The sequence below is a fragment of the Carlito syrichta genome, unplaced genomic scaffold, assembly GCF_000164805.1.
Source record: "Carlito syrichta isolate Samal-C Ts95f unplaced genomic scaffold, Tarsius_syrichta-2.0.1 Scaffold278355, whole genome shotgun sequence".
Taxonomy (NCBI): domain Eukaryota; kingdom Metazoa; phylum Chordata; class Mammalia; order Primates; family Tarsiidae; genus Carlito; species Carlito syrichta.
The window spans coordinates 76,524-103,063 of record NW_007222451.1 but is presented as its reverse complement, the minus strand read 5'-3'; the positions used below and the strand labels follow the sequence as shown (position 1 = coordinate 103,063).

At 39.0% G+C, this 26,540-nt stretch overlaps 2 protein-coding genes and 1 pseudogene across 10 annotated transcripts in view; all 3 read right to left on the bottom strand.

Moving 5' to 3' along the window:
- Positions 1–24,248, bottom strand: part of LOC103254390 (U3 small nucleolar RNA-associated protein 14 homolog A-like) — a 41,866-nt gene extending 17,618 nt beyond the window's left edge. Inside the window, exons 1-3 of one of the 7 annotated variants that reach the window (XM_021709721.1) lie at positions 24,073–24,151; positions 16,653–16,724; positions 4,072–4,134 (exon numbers count right to left, since the gene is read on the bottom strand). The gene's annotated coding sequence lies outside the window, so the exon portion shown is untranslated. Of the gene's footprint in view, positions 1–4,071; positions 4,135–6,923; positions 6,954–15,548; positions 15,565–16,652; positions 16,725–19,369; positions 19,459–24,072 lie in introns of those variants that run through there. The other 6 variants (XM_021709722.1, XM_021709726.1, XM_021709727.1 and 3 more) reach the window with 6 other exon arrangements.
- Positions 1,431–24,543, bottom strand: LOC103254392 (cytochrome c oxidase assembly protein COX16 homolog, mitochondrial). 2 transcript variants are annotated; one of them, XM_008052488.1, is made up of 4 exons: positions 24,365–24,543; positions 16,653–16,724; positions 4,072–4,134; positions 1,431–1,802 (listed from the first exon to the last, which is right to left on the bottom strand). In XM_008052488.1, exons 1-4 carry the CDS (start codon positions 24,431–24,433, stop codon positions 1,686–1,688), a joined length of 321 nt encoding a protein of 106 aa, XP_008050679.1. In that variant the 5' UTR covers positions 24,434–24,543; the 3' UTR covers positions 1,431–1,685. The 2 variants fall into 2 exon arrangements, with proteins under 2 accessions (XP_008050679.1, XP_008050681.1); XM_008052490.1 differs by lacking the exon at positions 16,653–16,724.
- A 1,333-nt stretch (positions 24,544–25,876) lies between these two features.
- On the bottom strand, positions 25,877–26,269 carry LOC103254393 (annotated as a pseudogene). The gene has a single exon (XR_503951.1). The product of XR_503951.1 is annotated as a 40S ribosomal protein S24 pseudogene (transcript).
- Between the last annotated feature and the right edge of the window lie 271 nt (positions 26,270–26,540).

Below are 26,540 nucleotides of genomic sequence, written 5' to 3'. Positions count from 1 at the left end.
GAAGCATAGTAAGACCTTATTACTACAAAAAATAAAAATGAAAAAATTAGCCAGGTGTGGTGGTGCATGCCTGTGGTCCCAGTTACTGGGGAGACTGAGTAAGGAAGGATCGCCTGGGCCCAGGAGGTCAAGGCTGCTGTGAGCCGAGTTTGTGCCACTGCACTCCAGCGGGGGAAACAGAGCGAGATTATTTCTTTTTCTTTTTTTGAGTTGGAGTCTCACTCTGTCACACAGGCTGGAGTGCAGTGGCACACTCCCGGCCACTACAGCCTCGACCTGCTGGGCTCCGGAGATCCTTCTGCCTCAGCCTTCCAAGTAGCTGGAACTACAGGTGTGTGCTACCACACCCAGCTAATTTTTTGATTTATTATAGAGATGAGGTCTCGCCAAGTTGCCCAGGGGGGTCTTGAACCCACAGACTCAGGCAATCCACTCACCTCAGCCTCCCAAAGTGTGGGATTACAGGCAGAGCTACCGAGCCCAGGTGAGATCTTGTTTCTAAATAAATAATAAGTAAAAATCAATCAATCCATGATTCATTTTTGAGTTACTATTTGTATAATGAGTGAGGTTTAGGTGGAAGGTTTTTTATTTTTGCCTATGAAATCCAGTTGCTCTCCCAGACAACTGTTTAATGAATCCTCTCTATCACAAATTATCACCAACAGATAATCCACCTAATGAACTTTTTTGCTAAAACCAACCTGCTGAAGAGTACTACTTTGATTGTAGGGAGAATTGAGAGGGGTTTATAATTTTATTATAATTATATTTCAACTGAGATTCTAGGCATCTAAGACTCATCAATAAAATACCAGAAAGAAGGCTAAACAAGGCAGCCCAAGATAGGGATGGGAAAAAAAAAAAAAAGAAAAAGAAAGAAAATGAGTTCAAAAAAACTAGCTTCCCTCGATTCTATCTTTTGCGTAGGGATCAGATCATAGGAAACACAAAGTTAAAAAAACAAGACAAACAAAACTAAAGGATGAATTTGCATGCAAATTATGCTAAGGCATACACCACAGCTTAATGTTTCGTGTCATCTGTGAGTTTCCTGTATACATCTGTGATATCTGCTTACAATCATGTACTACTTCATGATTTTTTTTCCCTAACTAGAAATAATATAATTGTCTTGACATGTTAATGGTATCAACATAATCATCAGATGATGCTCTGGAGACTGATTAGCATACTATGTGAGGTATTGTAAATAAAACTGAGACTCTGATCAGATTGTGTAACTATTCTTTTCCTAATAGGTTAGACATAAAATCACTGTCTGATTTTACTGTGAGAATCTGGATCCAGACATGCTATTCTCATTAGAAATCAGAAATCAGTTGAAGTATCACAATGATGCCCTCATGGCTAATGAAAAAAGAATATGTGGGTAGTTTGAGAGTGGACTACATAACACACTTTAGGAGCAGGATTTACATTTTTTATTGATAGGTATAAAATACATGTGGCCAACACTGTACTTTCATTTGCAAATAGAATTGCTAACAGGTATAAAGACCTATAATTCATTTTTTATCAAGATTATCTGCCATCAAACTGCCCATATCCAAGTTTCCACAGGCCTGACATTTTTCCACTAGATAAAAGTATGTAGTGGGAAGTCCATATGATAACTTTTTTCTTAAAAAAAAAAAAAAAAAAAAAAAAAGGAATCAGCATAGTCAGGTTGTCTTAGTGTTAAGGATTTCTGGATTTCTTCCTTGGAGGAGGTCAGGATCTTCCCAAGGCCTGGGTCCTCGAATATTCTTCCAGTCATCAAAAGTAGAGTCTTTTATTTTCTATAGAACCATAAAAAGTTAAAGTATGTTTATTAGCATAGGATCCCTGTGGCTTTGATTAGGACATTACTGAATGAATAAATGGGCAGAGATAATCCAACAGGCCCTTAATTACAACTGTAACAAATAAATCAACAATAGACCAAGAAAAAAAACTGAATAAATGTCATCTTTCTGAAGATTCAGAACTTTTGCTGTTTGTTGCAGATGTTAATTCCTGTATTTTCTACCATAACTGTAAGAATATTAAAGTAGAAAAGGAGTCCAGATGCCTTACTTTTGAGAGCACAAGGAAAGGGAAGAAGTCTAAATCTGATGAGTGATCTAACACGGCATAAACATGACTAAAAGGCTAGCACGGATGATGGTAGAAAATGAGAAGAACAAAGGTGGAGACCTTAAAGTCTTTTACAAGGAATAAGAAACCAAGATAATTTGCCTTGTACACAAAAAATGAGCCAAGGCTTAAGGATGAATAGATTTTTCCCACAGCTACCATGAGCAAAAATCCTTCTAGGGACTCCAAACTAATTTCAACTACATTTAAATCATCCTACATTCAGTCTGAAGAGTCTCTAAATCACAGGAATGAAAATAGGATAAAAGGGAGAAACATAAATGTTTCTTCACCCATTTCCTACTGACCACCACCTGACAGTAACTTTTATATATTCACTACTTTAATTGTTCTGGAATAATTGAGTTAAGACAGAAGACAGAGTTGGAGAGGACACAGGATAGCTTATTAAAGTCTTTAGAGCTCTCTGATGAAGGAAATATTCCATGTAGAATTCTGCAAAACATACAAAGTGGCAGAGATGGTGAAAATGGCATAAATTTACCATGACACTTGGATACTAAACATTATTCTTTTATTAACTAGCTGTATAACCTTTGGCAAGTGATTTAAACCATCTGGATATTAACTCTCTCATAAGTAACAATGAAAAGGCTGAATCAAATGATCTATAATGATTCTTCAGTTACCAAATTCTTAGTTTCTAAAATAAGTGGAAAGGAAATCTACTCCCAGACAAACTCTCCCTCTGGGCACACAGTTTGGAGACTGAGTACCAACAATTTAGAAGGGTTTAGGAAAAACCACAGCCATTACATAGCTACTCCCTTATAAAGCACAAAACCAAATTCAAGGTGATTAGCCAACAATTACACAGACAGCTAAAATGAAATCAACATGCTTCAGAATTTTTTCCAACGTATTATTCACAATGTCTACCTTTCAATAAAAAATGGACACACAAAGAAACATGAAGATTATGATCCAGTCAAAAAATGAACAAACTAAGAGTTGGAAAACATCCTCCCTCACCATATCCTATCTTACAACGTGCTATTAAACCCTTTGATTTTTGCTACTCAGATGGGTAAAAAATAACCTTAATTGATATTCCTATTATGATGCAATGAATATCTCTTCATATATTTAAAAATACTACTTTCTTTCCCTCTGAACTTTTTACACGCTTTGCCCATGTTCCCAATGACCAAATCAGTTGAACTTTTTCACATTGATCTATAGGTGGCCTTCATATTTAAATAAATTTGCCATAAGATAAACTATATTTTTAGATTTATCACTTAACTTGTGACTTTATATATTTTTTTAGTGGGAACTTTTGAATTTTTATGTTGGAACTTATTAATCTTCACTTATGTGAGTTCTGGGTTTTATATCACCTTTAAATAGGCTTCTATGATGTCAGACCACAGAAAAGACTTTTTTGGCCTGGTACTTCTAGTATCTTGTTTTTTATTTTTAAATTCTGGATCCATCTGGAATTTATGTGCAGTATATTAAGTATGGATCCATTTTTTTTTTTTGAGTCAGAGTTTCACTCTGTTGCCCAGGTTGGAGCACAATGGCAAGCTTATGGCCACCGCAGCCTTGTCCTGCTGGGTTCAGATGATCCTTCCACCTCAGCCTTCCAAGTAACAGGAACTACAGGTGTGTACCACCATGCCTGACTAATTTTTGGATTTATGGTAGAGACAAGGTAATCTTACCAAGTTGCCCAGGCTGGTCTTGAACCCCTGGACTCAGGCAATCCTCTCACCTATGCCTCCCAAAGTGCTGGGATTATCGGCATGAGCCACCACGCCTAGCTTTATTTTCTTTTCAAATGACTTATCAATTAACATATATTCAAGATGATTTTTTCATGTACTACTAATAATTTAAGTTTATTTTAAGGCAGATAAAACCAGTTATTGATTGTTTTAAGACACAGACTGTATTAACATACTGTACCTCATATTCTGACTCTAAAGATACTTTATTTGCTTTCAGTTTTTTTTCCAATTCAGGATCAATCTGTAGAAAAGAAAGAGGAGCCACAAGTTATTTAAGTCTGTTAGATTCAATTTTTAACTTTGACCAAACACAAACACATATAAATTCTCCACTATCCACTCTAATCACATGATAACTAATATACTACTGCCACCAGTACTGCAACTAACAACAGCTAATATTAACTGATTACTTGTTATGTGCCAGGAATTCTGACATATATCATCTTGTTTAATCCTCATGAAACCTGTATTATTATTATCCTTAGTATTACAAGTAAGGAAAATGGGACACAGGAGTCTGAATAAAATGTGAAAGAGGCAGAACTTGGCTTTGAGCACTGGCCCTCTGCCTTTACATTCCACACTATTAAACACCAACCTAAATTATGTTACAGAGAAATTAAATACAAAATACTAATAAATATAATGCTGCACTTGAAAACAAAAAAGAAAACCTTCCATGGGCCAGAAATAAAGAGACATCGCCAATTAAAAAAGAAAAAAGTGGGCAAGCCCTTTGGGTCCCCTCCCACTGTGGGAGCTTTTCTATTCTCAAGAAAAAAAAAAAAAAAGAAGAGGGTGATGGCTGAAATTAATAAACAAACAACAACAACCAAAAAACCCAAATTAAATTAAATGGAATAGCTGAATAGTGAGTGACTGAACACAGCCTAAGGCCAAATTAGGAAACCAGAAGTATAACCATAATGTACGAGGAGATAAAGATGAGATGAATGGAAGAAAAAGTATATAATGAAAGATCTAAAAGTTTTAACACATATCTAACAGGGGTTCCAGAGTTAGGGAATGAAGAACAGGGAGGAAGGACAATAATGAAATACAAAAGACAAAGAATTCCCTACCACATAGAAAAGAATTGTCCTCAGACTGAAAGAACATAATAAAAAATAACCACAACAAAACAAAAAAATCTATTCCTAATCAAGGTGAAATAGACTAAGAAAAATAAAAGAGAAGTCACAAATAAGAGTATTTAGATGAAACAGGTATCAACAGCATAAATTCTACAGGCAATAAAGAGATAGTGGGCTAATATGAATCACAATTTAAAAATTTAGATAAAATGGACACATTCATTAAAAAAAAAAAAAAACTTTCCAAAACTGACAAAGGAAGGATAGACAACTGGAATAGTTTTACCACCACTAAAGAACAGAATCTGTAACTAATAACTTCACATAAAGAAAACTCTAGGTTAAGATGGCTTTACCAAGGAAGAAATAATGCCAATGTAATAAAAAAGTCTTTATAAGTTATGTGGTAAGTATAACTAAGATATCAAGTTTCAAAAGATAATAAAGAAAAATAACAGGCCAATTTCACATGAACAGAAAAGCAGAATTCCTAAATAAAATACTACAAAAAGAACTCAGGGCTGAGTGTGGTGACTCATGACCATAACCCCAGCATTTTGAGAGTCCAAGGTGGGAGAACTGCTTGAGCCCAGGGGTTCAAGACCATTCTAGACAACATAGAAAGATCTACAAAAAAAAAAAAAAATAGCTGGGCATGGTGGCTACTTGTGAGGCTGAGGCAGAAGGATCACCTGAGCTCAGGAGGCCGAGGCTGTGATAAGCCATGATCATACTATTATACTCCTCCATCTAGTCTGAGTGACAGAGGAAGATCCTGACTAAAAAAAAAAAAAAAAAAAAAAAAAATCAGCCACATACCAGAAAGATAGCACACCATAATTAAGTTGAACATAGTCCAGAAATGCAAAGTTAATTTGAAAACCACAATGTAAGTGCAAACAAACTAATTTAACAGAACAGAAGCCTGAAGCAGACTTCCACTAACATGAACACTTGACTTATGACAAAATAGGCACAGAAAAACATAAAGGAAAAAAGGCTACTATCAGTAAATGGTGCTTGGACAACTTATCTGTACTAGAGAACATAATCCTCACACTATATACACAACATAAATAAAATAGGCCAGGCACAGTGGCTCACGCCTGTTCCAGCACTTTGGGAGGCCGAGGTGGGAGGACTATGTGAGTCCAGGAGTTAGAGAGCAGCCTGGGTGACACAGACTTTGTCTCTACAACAAACAAACAAAATTAGCCAGGCGTGATGGGTATTGCCTGTAATCCCAGCTACTCAAGAGATGCAAGGATTGCCTGAGCCCAGGTTGAGGCTGTGGTGAGCTATAATATTGTACCACTGCACTCTAGCCTGTGTAAGACCCTAACTGGAAAAAAAAAGAAAAAACATATAATTGTATTTATAAAAAATTGGGAAAAAACCCAATTCCTGATAGAATGTAGAGCCAAAGGTAAAACCATTTTCAGTAATTAGTATAGAAAAATATTTGTATTTTGGAGTATTGAAAATTTTTCTTAAAAGAAAAAGGTAATCATAAAGCAAATGAGGAATAAATTGGACTACATTACACTTAAGCAAATTTGTTCATCAAAAGATACCATTAAGCAAGTGAAGATGGTTTTCTTAGCTTTGGCCCCTTCCCTTACCTTGGAGATGAATCTCCTCTCTCTCTCTCTCTCTCTAATTTACTTTCTATATAAACTATACTTTCCCACCAAAAAAAAAAAAGAAAGAAAGAAAGAGAAGACAAAAAGATTTAAAATCTGTCATTGCATAAAGGACTCATAAAAATTAGTGACACAAGCCGGGCTCAGTGGCTCAGCCTGTAATCCCGCGCCTTGGGAGGCTGAGGTGAGTAGACTGCCTGAGCCCGCGGGTTTGAGACCTGCCTGGGCAACTTGGTGAGACCTCATCTCTACAATAAATCAAAAAATTAGCTGGGCGTGGTAGCGTGCACCTGTAATTCCAGCTACTTGGAAGGCTGAGGCAGAAGGATCGCTGGAGCCCAGCAGGTCGAGGCTGTGGTGGCAGGGAGTGGCCACTGCACTCCAGTCTGGGCGACAGAGTGAGACTCCAACTCAAAAAAAAAAAATTAGTGACAAAAAGACCAACAATTCAGTAGAAAAAATGGGCAAGAGATCTGGACACATCATAAAAAAGGATATACAAACTAGAAAAGAAAAATGGCCAATAGACATATATCAACTTCATTAGTCACCATGGAAACTTTAAATTCACTACATAGTTGCATAACAATTCATAACTTACCACCAGAATGACTTAAAAAAAAAAAAAATTAGGCCAGGCACAGTGGCTCACACCTGTAATCCCAGCACTTTGGGAGGCTGAGATGGGAAGGACTGTTGAGTCCAGGAGCACGAGACCAGCCTGAGCAATAGAGACCTCATCTCTACAAAAAAATTGAAAAATAAAATAAAAATTGTATTACCAATATTACTTAGAAAATGAAAAAAACAAAACAAAACAAAACTGACAATACTAAGTATTTGGAGTCCTGGGAACAATCAATTACTGATAACAGTATACAGACTGATAAATCATTCTGAAAAAGTTTGTAATTATCAAATAAAGTTGAAGATAATACACATACCCTCAAATCTAGCAATTCATTTTTGAACATGTACAAAGAAAATTATACAAGCATGTTCAGGCTGTCATCAAGATGGCAGAATAAAAGGTAACCTGCTCATATCTATTTGTCTACAGCAATAAGAATTATGTACCTATCCATAGTCAAAATTCTCTGTAGGAGCCTCAGGATTCAGGTAGGAGTTTGTGAAATCCTGGTGGAACCCAAGACCTACAGCGTCAGTCACTTTGACTGCAAACTGACACCCAGGTGGATAATCCACTGAGCTTGCTTCTGGGTTTAAGCCCAGAAATAGCCCAATCTCCCAAAGGGTTTCGCTAGAGTTTCATCTGGCCTTCAGTCTGCAATGAAAACCACCTGCCAAGAGGTCCAGGAGGAATTGTGCACACAGTGCCTTGGAATACAGGCTTGCCTGCCCAATGACATTGGTCTTGGCAGTGAACCTGAACATGATTCTGTGGCTCTGCTCCAGCATTCAACTGAGGTCCCAGTGACTCTGCTCCAGCCTTTCAGCTGAGATCCCAGCTCAGAGCTGTTTGCACAAAGGCCCAGAGGGAGACTCACCCATATCTTGCAGCCTGAGTCTCCCTGATGGCTTGCCAGCCTCCTCCCACAGCAGATCCAAGAAAGCCCAGTCTCAGCTCCAGCCCCACTTGCTGCAGTCGAGAAACTATCCTGTCTGTGTAGGATCCTTCTGTGAGATGAATGTCCCTGTGAGCCAACAAGACCAAGGTCTTCAGCCTCCACCTCACAGCAGATCCAGAGGTGACCTAGTCTCAGCTCTGGCCGCTTCTACTTCAGTTGGAGAAACATCCTCTATGCCAGATGTTGCTGGGCAACATATACTCCTCTGAACTAAGACTGGGATCTCCAGCCTCTGTCCCTCAGGAGATCCCAAGGGAGTTCTGTCTCAGTTCCAACCCTGTCTGCTACAATTAAAGAACTATCCTGTCTGCAGGAACCTGCTGGAAGACATGTGCACATCTGAACCAATATGACAGGCATGCCAGTCTCTATGTCACAGTAGACCCCAAGGGGGCCCAGTCTTAGCTCCAGCCCCTCCTACTGCAGTAGGAAAACTATCCTATCCGTGCAGGAACTTGCTGTATGATTCACACTCCTCTGAGCTGAGATCAGGCTCTCTAGCCGCTGCCCTACAGCAGATACCAAGGGAACCCAGTCTCAGCTCCAGCCCCTCCTTGCCGCAGTAGAATTACCTACCCTACATTGGTGCAGGGACCTGCTAGGTGACACTTGCTTGTCTGAGGCAATGAGAAGGGCCCACCACCATCCCTATAACAGATCCTGAAGGGGCACAGTCTCAACCCCATTCCACCTGTGCAGAAATCTGCTGGGAGGCACACCCATCTGAGGCACTGAAACAGTCTTCTGGACTCAGGACCCTGGCCAGCATTACGACATAGCTCCAGTACACGCCTTGGGTCCTCCCCATGTCAAAAAGCCACAACCTCAAGGCCTCACAAGACTTGTGGCAAACCTCAGCGGCCTCACAAGACTTGTGGCAAACCTGGGCTTGGAGCATCTCTAATGTTGAAATGGCTTAAGTGGTCACAGTCTCAGGGAACATAACAGTCAGTGTATTTAGAATCCCAGTGTATTTAGAAGGACATCTTAAGAAGGACAAGCATAAACAAAGCCAGACTGCAAAGACCAAAATAAATACTGAATCCCTCAATGCACTGACATAGTCACATTTTCTCAAGCATCAAAAACATTCAGGGAACTATGACCTCACCAAACAGACAAAAAAAGTGACAGACATGCAGGAGAGATGAAAGACTCTCAGAAAAACAAAACTAGAGCAAATTTATTGCTACCAGACCTGTCCTGAAACACATGCTAAAGAGACTCTGTCAAATCAAAAGAACTTTAATTATACTAATAATGTAATCATGGTGTATAAACCATTTTTATCTTTAGATAGAAGACTAAAACACAAAACTATGAAAAAAAATAAAAGCTACAACATTTTGCTAAGAGATAGGTAATATAAAAATGTTGTGACATCAAAAATTCAAAATATGGGGGAGAGGGAGTTAATATGTATAGATTTTAATCTTGGATTATTTTTTATTGCAATCAAAGTTAAGTTGGTATCAGTTTAGTAGGTTCTTATAGGATGCTTTTTGTAAGCCTCATGAAAACTACAAAACAAAAATCTATAATAGACACAAGAAAAATAAAAAGCAATGAATTAAAACATACTACCAGAGAAAATCACTTAATTGCATAAAAAGTAAGAAAGGAAGAAGAGAGGAGTTACATAACTGGAAAACAAATAACAAAATGGCAATAGTAAAGCCTTACCTATCAATAATAACACTGAATATAAATGGACTAAATTCTCCAATTAGAAGACATAGAGTGGGTTGTGCACAGTGGCTCATATCTGTAATCCCAGCACTTTGGGAGGCAGAGGCAAGAGGATTGCCTGCTCAGGTGTTTGAGACTAGCCTAGGCAATTTGGCAAGACCTTGTCTCTACAATAATTCAAAAAATTAGCTGGGTATAGTGGTGTGCACCTGTGGGTTCCAGCTACTTCGAAGGCGGAGGAAGAAGAACTGCCTGAGCCCAGCATATGGAGGGTGTGGTGGCCATGAGTGTGCCACTGCACTCCAGTCTGGGTGGCAGAGTAAGACTCCGACTCAAGGAAAAAAAAAAAAGATACAGAGTGGCTGAATGAATTAAAAAGCAAGATCCAACTCTACGCCACCTACAAGAAACTCACTATAAAGCTGCACATAGACTGAAAGTGAAGAAATGGAAAAAATTTCCATGCAAATGGAAATCAAAAGAGAGCAGGGGTAGCTCTACTTATAGCAGATAAAATAAACTTTAAAACTGTAAAAAGAAAAAAGGTCATTATATAATGATAAAAGGTGTCAATTTAGTAAGAGGATATAAAAATAGCAATATATATGCACCCAACCTGGAGCACCAAAATATATAAAGCAAATGTTAATAGATCTAAAGGGAGAGAGAAACTGCAATACAATGATATGAGGAGATTTCAACATCACACTTTCAGCAATATACAGATTAGGAATCAAATCATCAAAGAGACACTGGAGTTATACTATACTCCATCAGGGGTCCTCAGACTTTTAAAACAGGGGGCCAGTTCACTGTCTCTCAGACCGTTGGAGGGGTGGACTATAGTTTAAAAAAAAAAACTATGAACAAATTCCTTTTTTTTTTAACTATAGTCCGCCCCTCCAACGGTCTGAGGGACAGTGAACTGGCCCCCTGTTTTAAAAGTCTGAGGACCTCTTAGGCCAAATGAACATAACACACATTTTATAGAACATGTCATTAAACTGCTGCTGAATACACATTATTCTTATCAGCACATGAAATATTCTTCAAGGTAGACCACATGTTAGGCCACAAAACAAGTCTCAACAAATTCAAGAAATCTGAAATCCTATAAAGGGTCTATTCTGACCAAAATAGAATAAAATTAGAAATCAACAAGAGGAACTTTGGAAACTGTAGAAATACGCGTAAATTATACACCATGTTCCAGAATGATTAAAGGTCAATTAAAAAATCAAGAAGGAAATGTTTAAAACTTATCGAAACAAATGAAAATAGAAACCAAACATGCCAGAACCTCAGAGACACAGCAACAATGGTACTAAGAGGGAAATTTATAGCAACAAGTGCATATATTTTAAAAAAAGATCCCAAATAAACAACCTAAAGATGCAACTCTAAGAACTAGAAAAGCAAGTATTAATATAAACCAAACATAATTAGTAAAACGGAAGAAATAATAAAGATCAGAGGAGAAATAAGTGGAACTCAGATTTAAAAATACTAAAAGATCAATAAAAAGTTAGTTTTATTGAAATGATATACAAAATGAACAAATGTTTAATGAGACTAAGAAAAGAGAGAAAGCACAAATAAAATCAGAGACTATAAAAGAAACATTACAATTAATACCAAAAAGCTGGGCTCTGTGGCTCAGCCTGTAATCCTACACTTTGGGAGGCCGAGGTGAGTGGACTGCCTGAGCCCGCGGGTTCGAGACCCGCCTGGCAACTTGGTGAGACCTCATCTCTCCAATAAATCAAAAAAATTAGCCGGGTGTGGTAGCGTGCACCTGTAGCTCCAGCTACTTGGAAGGCTGAGGCGGAAGGATCGCTGGAGCCCAGCAGGTAGAGGCTGCAGTGGCCAGGAGCAGCCACTGCACTCCAATCTGGGTGACAGAGTGAGACTCCAATTCAAACAAACAAACAAACAAACAAACAATTAATACCAAAGAAATACATTAGAGACTATTATAAACAACTATACACTAACAAACTAGAAAACCTAGAATAAATAAATTCCTGCACCTATACAACATACCAAGATTAAACCATAAAGAAATGAAAAACCTGAAAAGATCAATAATAAGTAACAAAATCAAAGCCGTAATAAAAAGGCTCCCATCAAAGAAAAGCCTAAGGCCTGGTAAATTCATGGCTGAATTCTACAAAACATATCTTAAAGAAGAACTAAGCCGGGTTCGGTGGCTCAGCCTGTAATCCTGCGCCTTTGGGAGGCTGAGGTGAGTGGACTGCCTGAGCCCGCGGGTTCGAGACCCGCCTGGGCAGCGAGACCTCATCTCTACAATAAATCAAAAAATCAGCCGGGCATGGTAGCACATGCCTGTAATTCCGGCTACTCGGAAGGCTGAGGGGGAAGGATCGCCAGAGCCCAGCAGGTCGAGGCTGCGGTGGCCGGGAGCGGCCACTGCACTCCAGTCTGGGTGACAGTGAGACTCCAACTCAAAAACAAAACAAAACAAAACAAAAGAACTAACACTAATTCTACTCAAACTATTTCAAAAAATTGAGGTGGAGGAGATACTTCCAAACTCATCCTATGAGGCCAGCATTATTCTGACATCAAAATCAGACAAATAGGAAACAAAATAGAAAACTGGGCTCAAACACTCTCTCACCTCTGCCTCTCAAAATGCTAGGATTACATGAGCCACCAGCAATTTTTTTTACTTTATGCTTTCTGTGGTTTCATCTTCAAAGAAATCAGAAGATAATTTGAAACTTAATTTTTTCCAAATCAGAGTGTGTGAAGGTAGATATTTCTTGTTGCCATGATTCAATTCATCAGTTAATACACTATAGAAAGTATGATCCTTGGTAAGATTTAACAGAATCAACTCTATACTGCAGGAAGTCAACAGATCTGATACCAGAATCCCTCCTTTTGGTTCACCCACAGGATATTTTAGTTCTATCCTCTGAATCAGAAAACTGTAACTTTACTCAGTTTTAGAGAGCCATCAAGGGAACACTATAATCATGCATGTTCTCATTGGTATGGTATGCATAAGCTAACTCAGCAGCTGCTATTTTATACTGAGCATAGTTCTGGTGTTTTCAGGGGAGATGAGTAAGCTTATGATTAATTTATAAGTACTTGCCTGTCTCCTCCTGGACCTGCGAGATTCAGTCTTTTTATGTGTTTTCATATCCCTGTCTCCTCCATGCCTAATCTCAATTTCTCTTTTGCATATTGTACAGTATGCTCTGTTTTGGTTATTTAATTTCTTAGTCCAGTTGTATGTGCCCTTCCATCTGTCATTAAAATAACAAAGTCATTTAGCTTTCTTTTTCAGCAATGTCTGGATCATACTGACATTGGTATTGTAATTGTTTTCATTTTCATTATCAGAAATGTAGAAAACATGGTCACAATATTTATAATATTAAAAATTTAACACGATCTTGCTACAAGATATAACAGATGTGAAAAATCAAGACCATACTGCTCACAATTGCAATGTACTTAAGTTGAGCACTTAAGTCACACTAAGTGTGATGCAATAATGGACAAGCCATTACTGTGGTTCCTTGGTTTTTGGAATCAGCATCCAGGAGGAAAAACAACAGTCACTAGGGATGGCAGATAAACTATGCCATTTCTATTTCTAAAAATTGAGAGCTGTTGCTTTTAGCTCTTAATTTTTTAGGGCCTTGGGTTCCTATGAATCTTCCATACCCACCCCTGAAAACCAGGATTTTTTCTGTCCTGGGATGTCAAACTTTCAGTACTAAAATATGGGGTCTGAGGTAGACAATGATTGGTCATCTCAAATCAATACTGTCTTCTCTCTACTCTTCTCCAAATTTTTCAACTAAACTCATCCTTTTTTGATCCTTCTAAGCCAACTTTATCATCTTGACAACTGGTCCCCTTTTTGGCATTAGGGACCAGTTTCGTGGAAGACAATTTTTCCACGGATGGGATAGGGGGTGAGGATGATCAGTCTTTAGATTCTCATAAGAATATGCAGCTTGATCCCTCGCATGTACAGTTTACAATAGGGTTTGTGCTTCTGTGAGAATCTAATGCTGCCGCTGATCTGACAGAAGATGGAGCTCACTTGCCCTCCGCTCAACTCCTGCTATGCAGTCAGTTTTTAACAGGACACAGACCAGTACTGATCCATGGCCTAGGGCTTGGGGAACCCCTATTCTAGAGCCCAGTCTCAAACACCCTTAACCTTAGCATTTTTGATATCTTGACCCCCCCCACCTTAACCTCTCAACATCAATCTTATCTGCTCAATCTTTAAGGACAAATTCATCCTGTTAGCTCCTCTCAACATCATGCTATTCTCTCTAAGTTGTTGGAACTCAACCTCACCCAAACACTGACTCTTGATTTCACCTGTTTGATTTTTCAACATCAATCAATCTCAACCTCTAAATCTGTAGTAGGCCTTGTTTTTTGATCCTTCTCACCTCAACCTTGTTCTTTCATCCTCCTCTTGTAGATCTTGACTAACATTCGTCTTTTAACCTTATTATCTAATTTCAACTGATCTTGTTTTCTCAGTTACTGACCCAGAATTCTAACGGGTCTACTTCCAATCTAAACAATCTCTTCCCTTCTATCCTTTTCCCCCAAGTTCCATCCATCTTGTACTCCACTACCAGAATAATATTTCCAAAAACTCTGATCATATGCCCAATACTCCCTCTACCTCATAAAATATACATCAAGGGAGGCTGAAGTGGGAGGATTCCTCAAGTCCAGGAGTTCAATACCAACCTAGGCAACTTAGTGAGACTCTGTCTCTACAAAAAAAGATTATCGAGACATAATGGTATAATCTCAGCTACTCAGGAGGCTGAGATGGGAGGATCAGGACTATAAGACTACAGTGAGCCATGATAGTACTACTGCACTCCAGCCTAGGTGACAGAGAACCCAACTCAAAAAAAAAAAAAATCAAAATTCAATCAATCAATAAATAATGTCTATCATTTAGATAATTCCTACTCACCTTTACAGCCTAATTCAAGGGGTGATACCTTTAGCAAATCTCAATTCCCTTTCCCAAGTCTAAACTGTATGTCTCTCTCTGAAGTTCAAGTAATGTCATTTTACTGGACATTGCTATATATTTGGGTACATATTTAAATGAGATATCTTCCAGGTTCAATGATAGGCTTTGAAAGAATTAGTTTCTTTATACTCTATCTGCAGGATTCTTACAAATGATGAATACATGAGAATTATTCAATTATTTTTCAAATACATACACAATCTCTCACTTCCAAATGTTAGACTACCATAACTAACATCTTTAAGAGAAAACAAAACTCTGATAAAGACCTTTCAAAACTGTTAAACTAAAAACTGTTAGTTAAATAAAAGTTAACTGGAATTTTTTAGTCAACTAAAAATTGTTCTATAACTTTTATGTACACATTATTTTTAAATTTAATATTTACTCTAATAGCTACCATCTTTAAGAGTGGCTGAAGTTGGTTTTTCTAAAACCATAAAATTAACTGAGAAAGCTGAAAAGGACTTTGTGTTCTTCACTTTTCCACCAAGATTACTGAGATCTGCTAATGAAATACATACATTACTTGGAAAAAACCTACAAAGATCAGCTCTGTGCCACAAACAACAACTACGTACTTTTGAATGAATGAACCAGTTCTTTCTGAGTTGTACTCTGTTGCCCAGGCTGGAGTACAATGGCATGATCATGGCTCACTGTAGCCTCGACCTCCTGGGCTCAGGCAATTCTTCTGTCTCAGCCTCCTGAGTAGCTGGAAATAGAAGTAGAAGTGTACTGCCTAGCACAGTTTTGTTTTGGTTTTTTTTGGAGAGACAAGCTCTTGTTATGTTGCCAGGCTGGTCTTGAACGCCTGGCCTCAAGCAATCCTCCCGCCTTGACCTCCCAAAGTGCTGTGATTACCGGTATGAACACTGTGCCCAGCCCAAACCAGAGTCATTATATAATACCTTTCCTGAATCTGACAGTTATACAGGGTGTAGTTATACAGGGTGAGAATACTAGCTATACCCCTAACTAGCCACATGACCTTAGACAAGATAGCTGAGACTTCTGAGCCTCAGTTTTCTCATCTATAAAATAAAGACAATAATAATATAGACAGGCCGCGACTTGCAATGGCTTGCCCTTCAGTTTTTTGACTAATGGTTTATCAGGGTGCTAAATAGATTTTTGATTTACAGTATTTTCAATTTGATTAGTTCATCAGGACATAACTGAATTGCAAGGAGTATCTGTGTGTGTGTGTGCATGTGTGTGTATGAACTAGTATAGTCCTACCACTAAGTAGACACTACAAAAAGATAGGTATTTGTATTTATAATGAAAAATAATTTTCTTCCTTTTTAGTAACAGTTACTGAAGATACATATAAATATACTTTGTAAAATTACTGGTACTATTATGAAAGAACATTCACAATTAGAGAAATAGAATGAAGCGAAATCCTAAAAACAACTACACTAGATCATATTTTGTGGGAGAAAGCTAACAATATTGCTAATTTTCTAGAATAAGAAGGAAGATTACTAAATCTTTTACATTTCATGATTCATTTCCATGTGATCATTAATGTTATTTTAAAGAATAAGAAAAAGCACAAACATCATATATTAGTGTTGAAAAGGAGGACAGTCAGACTGCTTTGTATACTGAGTATACACTTCTCCTAAACTAGAACATGCACATACACAAACATGCCAAACTCCAATTACAGTTCTTACTTTAATCTTCACAGCATCATATCGGATTTGTGTAAATTCACGAAGCCCAAAAGAACCTCCAACAATCAGCAACTAAAAAGACACATTTAAACAAAACAGAAGGGTAGAATTAAGACTATCTATAGATTACTTATCTAAACAACAACAGACACATAATATAAAATCCTATAAATTACTTTTTCCTGGTGAGTTACCATTCATCTTTTTGAAGGAGATGTAGTATATACTATTTAGGAAACATTATAGCATATCATTACCAAATACCAAAATCAGCATCCCATAACTGTACTTGACCTTATGGTTTAAATGACATCATGATAAGCATTATATTATTTTACTCTTACAACAGACCTATCAGCAATAAAAAAAAATAGAAGCACAACCAACTAAATTCTTGCCCATTGTTAAATTAAATTTGGCCTGAGGCTGTCCCTGTACTTTTTAAAGAAACTGTAACTTGATCAGTCAACTGATCAGATCATGTCCAAATAAGCAGACCAAGCAATTGAGCTATTTCTGTACTTTACTTCTTTGTTTTATCTGTAAATAACTCTCTGCTCACACTGCAAACAGAGCTCTCTGAACCTCCTCTGGCTCCAAATGCTGCCTGATTCATAAATTTTCTTTACTCAAATAAATGCTGCAAAACTTATTTTGCTTGAAGTTTCTCTTTCTTTTAACACTATGATTACTCAGGGCAAACCCAGGAACAAAACTCTGGCCTCATTTCCTCAGGACAGAATTCTTTCAATTTTATGATTTTGCAAAATAAGCCAACTGGAGTCCCCATTATCTTACCAAGTGATAAATCTCATGAAATATGCCACGCTCCTCAGTATGTGGTCACCTTAAAAAAATCCCCAAATTCTTACCTCATCAACAAGTGTACCTGAATAATGAACATTTGTATATTGAATTATATCCACATCTTTAAAAAAAATCCCCAAACTGCCACTGCTGCTTTATCATTTAACCTAAAATTCTAATTGGCTTTAATCTTTCATCTTAAAGCTGCAAAGGTTTAGTCATTTGGGAAAACACTATATTTATATTACCAATTAACTAATTAAAGATAAAAAGTATAAAACATTATAAAATATAAACTTTTATATTTTAAAGTTAAGAATACTAACAAAACCTTGAGGCTATAAACTTTATTTTTTTTTTTTCGAGTTGGAGTCTCACTCTGTCGTCCAGACTGGAGTGCAGTGGCCGCTCCCAGCCACCGCAGCCTTGACCTACTGGGCTCCGGCGATCCTTCCGCCTCAGTCTTCCTTTTTAACCAGTTTGTCAGAAGTATCAGTGTCTAAGAATCACGAAGCTTGTGACTGGTGTCTGAGGTGAGGGGAGTTTTGGGAAGGACTGTGAACAGTTAGCGCGCGCGTGTGTATGTGTCTGTGTGTGTCTAGTTCGTGTATGAACTACACAACACTTACTTCTTGTTACCACAGAATCCATGATCCTAACTATCTTCATTAGTACACTAAATTCTATCTTCCCTTATCTACTGAAAGACACTTCTTCATTACACTACACAATTCATCATAAAAAATGCTATTATTTCCCCTATTATTCTGCTATTACTAATCAACTTTCCTGGACTTCACTTTCCTACCAGATACTAACCAACTTCTTTGTTTCTATATGCAGTAAAATTTCTCAAATGAGTTGTCTATATTTGCTGCTCCTATTTTCTCTTAGATCCATTTCCAACCACCAATGACATCCACATTACTAAATCCAGTGGTTAACTCTCCGTTCTAATCTTATTTTATGGGCAAGATCTAACAGTGGATCACATTCTCCTCTTCCTTTTTATCTGGTTTCTCTTTTATCACAGAGTCATTCCTCAGTCTCCTCCTTCATTGTTCCTCCTATACACCTCAACTCTCTAATGTTGGCAGGGCCCCAAGCACAATGCTTGGTCTTCTCTATCTCTTCACTTCTTTTGCAATCTCAATCAATCTGATAGCTTTAAAAACAGTTCAACGTTGATTACAACATCCCACATAGACACCACCAAGCAGGAACTCCAATAGCACCAGGTGAATAGAGCAGAACAGACCACTGCAAAGGCTCTGGAACCTAAAATGTCAGGAAAGAAATCCCAAAATAACAGGCTACTACCTACAAGCTAAACTTTAACATGGCGACTTCCTGTTAAAGTAGGAGACTTAAATAGGATATAACTTTCTTTTCAAAATGTCCAAGATATAATAAAAATTCACTTGTCATAGCAAGGAAAATAACAATTTTGTTATAGTTAGGGTATGTGACCCTCCAAACCTCATATTGAAATCTGATCTCCAATGTTGGAGGTGGGGTCTAGTGGGAGGTATCTGGGTCATGAGTGATGTGGATCCCTTATGAATGGCTTGGTGCCACCCTCGAGGTAATGAGTGAATTCTTCCTCTGCTAGTTCTCTTGAGAGCTGGTTGTTAAAAAGAGACTGGCTCTCCCTCCCTCCCTCTCTCCCTCCCTCCCTCCCTCCTTGCCTCCTCTCTCACCACATAATCTCTGCACAAACAAGTTCCCTTCTGCCTTCTGCCATGAATGGAAGCAGCCTGAGGCCTCACCAGAAGTAGACACTGGCACCATGCTTCACAGCATGTACAGTGTGCAGATCCATACACCAAATAGACCTCTTTTCTTTACAAATTTATCCAACCCCAAGTATTCCTTTATAAGCAACAGAAGCAAACTAAGACAAACTTGACCTTCGAAAGACTGTTGAGGTTGGATGTGGTGGCTCATGCCTGCAAATCCCAGCACCTTGGGAGGTGGAGGTGAGAGGACTGCCTGAGCTCAGGTGTTCAAGACCAGCCTGGGTAACTTGGCGAAACCTCGTCTCTACAATAAATTAAAAAAAACAATTAGCCGGGCGTGGTGGTGCACGCCTGTAGTTCCAGCAACTCAGAAGGCTGAGGCAGGACTGCCTGAGCCCCACAGGTCCAGGCTGCGGTAGCCATGATTGTGCCACTGCTCTCCAGCCTGGGTGACAGAGTGAGAATCTAGTTCAAAAATAAATAAATAAATAGACTATCCCAACATGCTAACACAGAGATTGGAATTATCTAACAAAGACTTCAAAGGAACCATCATAAAAATGCTTCATACATCTCTATTATGAAATAAAATTTAATTTAAACAATGCTTCATCTATTTCTCATGAAATAAATGGAATATCAGAAAATCTCATCAAAGGTTGGGCACAGTGGATTATGCCTGTAATCCCAGCACTTTGGGAGGCCAAGGTGGGGGGATCACTTGAGCCCAGGTTTCGAGACCGGTTTTGGCAACACTGCGTAACCTTGTCTCTACAAAAATAAAATAAAATAAATTAGTCAGGCATGTATACACCTGTAGTCCCAGCTACTTGAGAGGCTGAGGTAGAAGGATCACCTGAGCCCAGGAGATTGGGGCTGCGGTGAAGCATGATCGTGCCACTACATTGCAGCCTTAGCAAGAAAGTGAGACCCTGATTTAAAAGAAAAAGAAAATCTCATCAAAGATATTGAAGATATATGAAATAACCAGAGTGATATCAGTGAAATGGTAGTAGGATAAGGATCTCCAAATATCTTCTCCTCCATAAAATCAATGAGAACACTTGCAAAAAACTATTGCATCAACATTTTCCAGAACTCTGGAAATTAAGCAAAGGCTTGCAGCAATGTGGGGTGCATTTAGTTAGGAAAAATGACTGACTGCCAGAAAAAGCAGAAGGCTTGGTAGCATTTTTAACTTGCCCTATCCTCATCCCTGCACTCCCACTCCATGCTAACATGAAAATCAACAGCCTACAAACATGATGTAAAGCTTGGCACCCACTGGAGGTGGCAGAAGGGTTGGAGTTCCTTAAAATCCCATTTCCTGAAAATTGTCATTATTTGACAGGTCTGGTGGCTCCTGGAAAAATCCAACTCACAAGGTTGTCTTGAGTTTATCTGACTTGGAACTCAACTAAGGTGATGGTTAACAGTTACCAGAACAACAGGTAACCAAAGAGCTTAAGAAGAAAGTTTGAGGAACAAGGTGTCCGTAGAAGACTCTGAAAAGCTCAAACACATGCCTGAGAATTTAGCAAGTCATGCATGTGAACATAAGTGAATGTAAGCCCAGAGCAATATTTATGCTCAAGGCAGATCTGAGAAAATCTGACAGAAGACCCTAAATTCTCATCAATGGTTAATCTTAAAGCTCCGAGCAAGCAAGAAGCGAGGGCTTAAGGTAGAGCTGTAAACTACATGGTTGAATGTTGAAGGCATACCTCAAAAACCATGCAGAGCCCTGATACAAAGACTGGGAGACTTGCTGGCTCAAAGTTTTAAGGAAACTCCTAATAACAGGAAAAACAGTCCAATTAAAAAATGGGCACAGCAGAAATAATTTGATGCCAACATTTTTATACATACAGTTAGAACCTGTCTCCCACTTAAGCCTCATAGGTGGTTTCATAAAATAAAAAACTAGGCAGAGGGAAAAAATATATATATTTAAAAATATAAAGGATTTGAACAGACATTTCTCCAAAAAATAGATACAAAAATGACCAATCAACGTTTGAAAAGTTGCTCTATATCATTGGTCATTAGGGAAATGCAAATCAAAACCATAATGAGATACCACTTTACATCCATTAAAAAAGGTAATAATAAAAAAGATGGATAATAACAAGTGTTGGCAAGGATGTAGAGAAACTGAAACTTTTACATTGCTAGTGGGAATGTAAAATGATGCAGACTCTGAATAATATCTGGCCCTTCCTCAAAAAGTTTAAACAAAGTTAGCATATGACCCAGCAATTCCACTTCTAGATATATAATCTATACAAGAGAAATGAAAATATATTTCCACATAAAATTTGTACACAAATGTTTGTCACTGCATTACTCATAATAGCCAAAAAATGGAAATAACCAAATATTCATCAATTGATAAATGGATAAAATATTATATATCCAAACAATGGGATACTATGTAGTCATAAAAAGGAATGAAATGTCAATACATGCTACATCCTAAATGAATCTCAAAAACATTCTAAGTGGAAGAAGCCAGTCACAAAAGATCACATGTTGTATTAGTGCATTAATATGAAATATCCACAATAAGCAAAATCAGAAGATAGAAGAAGTAGATAAGTGGTTGCTTAAGGTGGGGTCAGAGACGGGGGGAACAGCAAGTAACTACTAATGGTTTATGATGGCCCTCTTGGGGTGATGAAAATGTTCCAAATTTGTGGGGATGGTGGCATAGCAGAATATACTTATATATTAGCATACTAACATAGAATATATTAGTACTAAAAGCAACAAATTGAGCACTGTAAATGAGTTAATTTTTTGGTGTGTAGGAACCAGTAGGTTGCTGGTCAGATTAAAAAGGTAAATTCTGCCGGGCTCGGTGGCTCAGCCTGTAATCCCGCGCCTTTGGGAGGCTGAGGTGAGTGAATTGCCTGAGCCCGCGGGTTCGAAAAATCAGCTGGGCGTGGTGGCGCATGCCTGTAATTCCGGCTACTCGGAAGGCTGAGGCGGAAGGATCGCCGGAGCCCAGCAGGCCGAGGCTGCGGTGGCCGGGAGCGGCCACTGCACTCCAGTCTGGGCGACAGAGTGAGACTCCAACTCAAAAAAAAAAAAAAAAAAAAAAGGTAAATTCTGTGGGCAGTCTGGAAATTGAAACAAGAAATATATTATCTTTTTCAAGTGGTTTGGAAGAGAAGGGGAGTACCATTAGCATATAGTAGTATTTAAGTTCTCTTCTGTATGTTGCTATTGAATAAAGATTCCCATGAAGCAATATTTAGCCAAGATAGGAAAAAATATCAACTTGAAGACAAATATAGTAATTATGGTATATCTGGTTGATTCACGATGAGGATGTATCTTTTGAGTTCTAGTAGTGATGAGTTTTAGAGTATTGAATACAGCATTTTCCTCAGTTGATCCTTGAACATAAGAGTTAGAAATGCCAACGATTCTGCACAGCCAAAAATCCATGAATAATTTGTGACTCCTCCGAACTTGAACTACTAATAGCCTACTGTCAACCAGGAGCCTTACTTACAATATAGTCAATTAATATACATTTTGTTGTTATATGGATTATGTACTGCATTCTTAAGTAGACTAAAGAAAAGCAAATGTTATTAGGAAATCATGAGGAAGAGAAAATACATTCACTATTCATTAAGTGGATGTGGATAATCATAAAGGTTTTCATCCTCATCTTTACATTGACTGGGCTGAAGAGGAGGAAGAGAAAGAGGAAGGGTTGGTCTTGCTGTCTCAGGGGTGGCAGAGGCAGAAGAAAGTCTGTGTATAAGTGAACCCATGCAGTTCAAACTCAGGTTGTTCAAAGGTCAACTTAATTTGCATGCTTAGGGCCCATATTCACCAACATAGTCCCCAAGGTCCAAAGACAGCAATCTAGAGGCACATACTTGGGAAGACGGCTACTGTGGTATTTCCTAGGTTCTGAACTAACGCAAAATCCTAGAAGCTACTTCAATGCTTAGTAGTTTTAGGACTTTGATGATTTTAAAGGTAAAAAACAAAATCAAACTGGCTTCAACTGAAACATGCAGTGATCACAATAACAGTGCTTCTAAATGGCCCTCTATTTTGTGGTAGAGAAATCTGCAGAGAGGATAGTTTTTGTTTGCTTGAGTTGGAGTCTCACTCTGTCACCCAGGCTGGAGTGCCGTGGCACGCTCATGGCCACCGCAGCCTCAACCCGCTGGGCTCAGGCGATCCTTCTGCTTCAGCCTTCCAAGTAGGTGGAACTGAGAGGACAGTTTTTACACATGCTCTGTCACGTACACAAACATAATTACTACATTATCTTATCCAAAGACAGTTATATTTAAAATCTTAAAAAATATATAATAATTTCCTAAAATCCAGATTCCTCAAAGACGAGTAGAAAACCCATTACCTTTCTAAAGTCACTTTTTTCCTCTAGTCTGCTTAAACGCAAAAATGGGTAACTCCCCCTGTGCCAATATCCATACCAAAGTAACAAAGTAGTCTATATTTATGAGAAAGCATCTTCTGTTTACATGCTTTACTTAAATCATCTATGACATCCAGTTTGCTGAATCAAAATAACCTGCCTATGATCAAAGAGCAAATAAAGAGGGTCGTCTGGATTTCAACTCTGGTTGATCTGATGCTAACCTCAACCTATCTCTACGACCTCTTTATGAAATTCAGTATAGCATTGGATGCAGCCATAGAAACATAAACTGTATCCCAGAGGCCATTTTGAGGGGGGCTACAGAGGCAGGTACGGCACAAAACACTTTCATTCATAAAATCTTAATTAGTTCAACACAATGGCCCTGGACAAATTAAGCCAATTCACAAACTAGGAAGCGGTCACAGAAAGATATCAGATGTTGGGCAGTTAAATAAATTACGTCGAATTCGCAGTGAGCCACAGCACCGACAAGACATAGCGGGAGGTGGGGGATCACGCGCAGTCACCGTCTGGACTTGGGTTAAATCCTTGTTCTGACCGTGGTCTCCGAGCCGCAGCTGTCTCAACTGGGGCAGTCACCACGACAGCGATGGACCGCGGGACAGTCCTCGCTTCCGGGCGGCGGAACCCGCAAATGCCCGGAGCGGGAGGGGAGACCGGAAGAAGCCCGTCGCCAGCCCCTCCCAGCCTACCCCGGTTCCCATCTCGGCCCGCGGTCCCACCGCACTCACCACCATGGGGACTCCGTAGCGCAGGGTCTTGTTCTTGCGCAGAGCCCGCATTATCGCGGGCGCGAACATAGCTGAAATCTCCTCTTTCCCAGACCTCCAGAAAGGCCCAGCGCATACGCCCCAATCTTAGCGGCGGCCTAGGCCCCCAGAACCCGAACGTCCTCCACGAATCCTCCTTCCTGTGCTGTTTGGGACACGGTCCTTCACCGAAAGGTCCGCCAGGCAAGAGTAATCGATCGGGCGTAACATACTCCAACGTCCGACTAGAAATCGGTGCATCCGTGTACTGGTTCCGGAACCCGGGCGCGCAAATGGGGTTTATAGGGACTTGAATCAGGTTCGCGGTCGAGATCAACTAGATCTAGAAAAGGGTGCTTTCCGTGTTCTTGGTCTTGACTAATGTCTTCTTTTTTTTTAGCCAATATTTTTTATTATGCTATTGTGGGGTACAGTTAAGGGTTAAGTATACAAATATGCTTCATTCAGGCATCCTTGTTGATCAGAGGTGTCTCCCCATCCCCAGACAGATATTTACTACCATTAATCCCATCTCCCTTCCCCTCCTCCCCCCATAGTTTCCCACCACTGTCAGTCATTTTCTTACAGTATTATGTTGGATGTTCAAGGTCCACTATATGAGTGAGAATATGTGATACTCAGATCTTTGTTTCTGTGAGAGGTCATTCAGTATTATAGACTCTAGTTCCATCCAGGTTGCTGCAAAATTCATGATTTTTTTCATTTTTATGGCTGCGTAGTATTCCATCGTGTATATGTACCACATTTTTAAAATCCAGTCCTCTTTTGATGGACAGCATGGTTGCTTCCAGGTTCTTGCTATTGTGAACAATGCTACGATAAACATACGTGTGCAGGTATCTTTTTTATAGAGTGATTTGAGTTCTTCAGGGTATATTCCCAGCAGGTGGATTGCGGGGTCATATGGGAGGTCGATATTTAGAGCTTTTAGGAATCGCCATACTGTTTTCCACAGAGCTTGCACTACTTTGCACTCCCATCAACAGTGTAGAAGTGTTCCCTTTTCGCCACACCCTCTCCAGCAACTGTTATTTTTTGAGTTGTTGATAATTGCCATTCTGACTGGAGTTAGGTGGTATCTCAGTGTGGTTTTGATTTGCATCTCCCTGATGATTAGTGAGATTGAACATTTTTTCATGTGTCTGTTGCCTGCTCGGATGTCTTCCTTTGAGAAGTGTCTGTTCATATCTTTTGCCCATTGTATAATGGGGTTGTTTGTTTTTTTCTTTTCAGCACTTTTGAGTTCCTTGTAGATCCAAGATGTTAAGCCTTTGTCAGACCTGGAGTTGGCAAATACTTTTTCCCAGTCTGTAGGCTGTCTCCCTGCTCTCTGGATGGTTTCTTTGGCTTTGCAGAAGCTTGTCAGTTTAATGTGGTACCACTTGTCTATCTTCTCTCTTATGGCCTGTGGGTTTCGGGTTTTGTTCAGGAATTGGATGCCAGTTCCAATTTCCATGAGGGTATGTCCTTCATTTCACTTTTTGACAGCACCAACATTGGCTTTTGCAGTCCCCCTGACTTTCTTCATTCTGTTCTTGCGTTCCTTTCGCTGCTTCCTTGAGGTCTTTTTCTTCTCATACAGGCCATGTCTTGCAAGTCTATGTTTGGGTTCATTTTCTTTGCATAATCCAAGGAATCATAAATCATGCCAAAGCCAGTTGTCCTGCCACCACCAAAATGAGTTCTGAATCCAAATACAAAGATGAAATCTGGTGTTGTCTTGTACATTTTGGCTAGTTTTCCCCGAATTTCTGTCTTAGGTACTGTTGCTTTCCCGTGGTGAAGGACATCGATGACCATTTGTTTCCGTTGAAGCAGACGGTTGGTCATGAATTTTCTGGTCCGAATAGTCATTGTGTCGTTCATGATGGCTGTCGATCCTCAGGCAGTCAGGGAGGAAAAGAGCGACTAATATCTTCTTAGAATACCCCTGACACAAAGCCACTCGATAAAATCAGCTAAGGAAAAAGGGCCCTTTGAAGCTAGTATTCTAGCCTTTATGCCTATTTGTGGGATGGGGAGTTTAGCAGCTTAATAAAGGCTTTAAAAAATAAATCACTAGGAAGGTTAGATTGATGTAAGTGTAGTCTGTTATCAGTTCTCACTGAACTTTTAATGCTAATGCTCTTACTGTAAA

Coding starts and splice junctions, on each gene's coding strand:
- LOC103254392 (XM_008052488.1), bottom strand. CDS start 24,433: ATGTTCGCGCCCGCGATAATGCGGGCTCTGCGCAAGAACAAGACCCTG. Junction 4,135..16,652: donor ATGATGCTGTGAAGATTAAA/GTAAGAACTGTA, acceptor TCTTTTCTACAG/ATTGATCCTGAATTGGAAAA. Junction 1,803..4,071: donor CTTTAGAGTCAGAATATGAG/GTACAGTATGTT, acceptor ATGGTTCTATAG/AAAATAAAAGACTCTACTTT.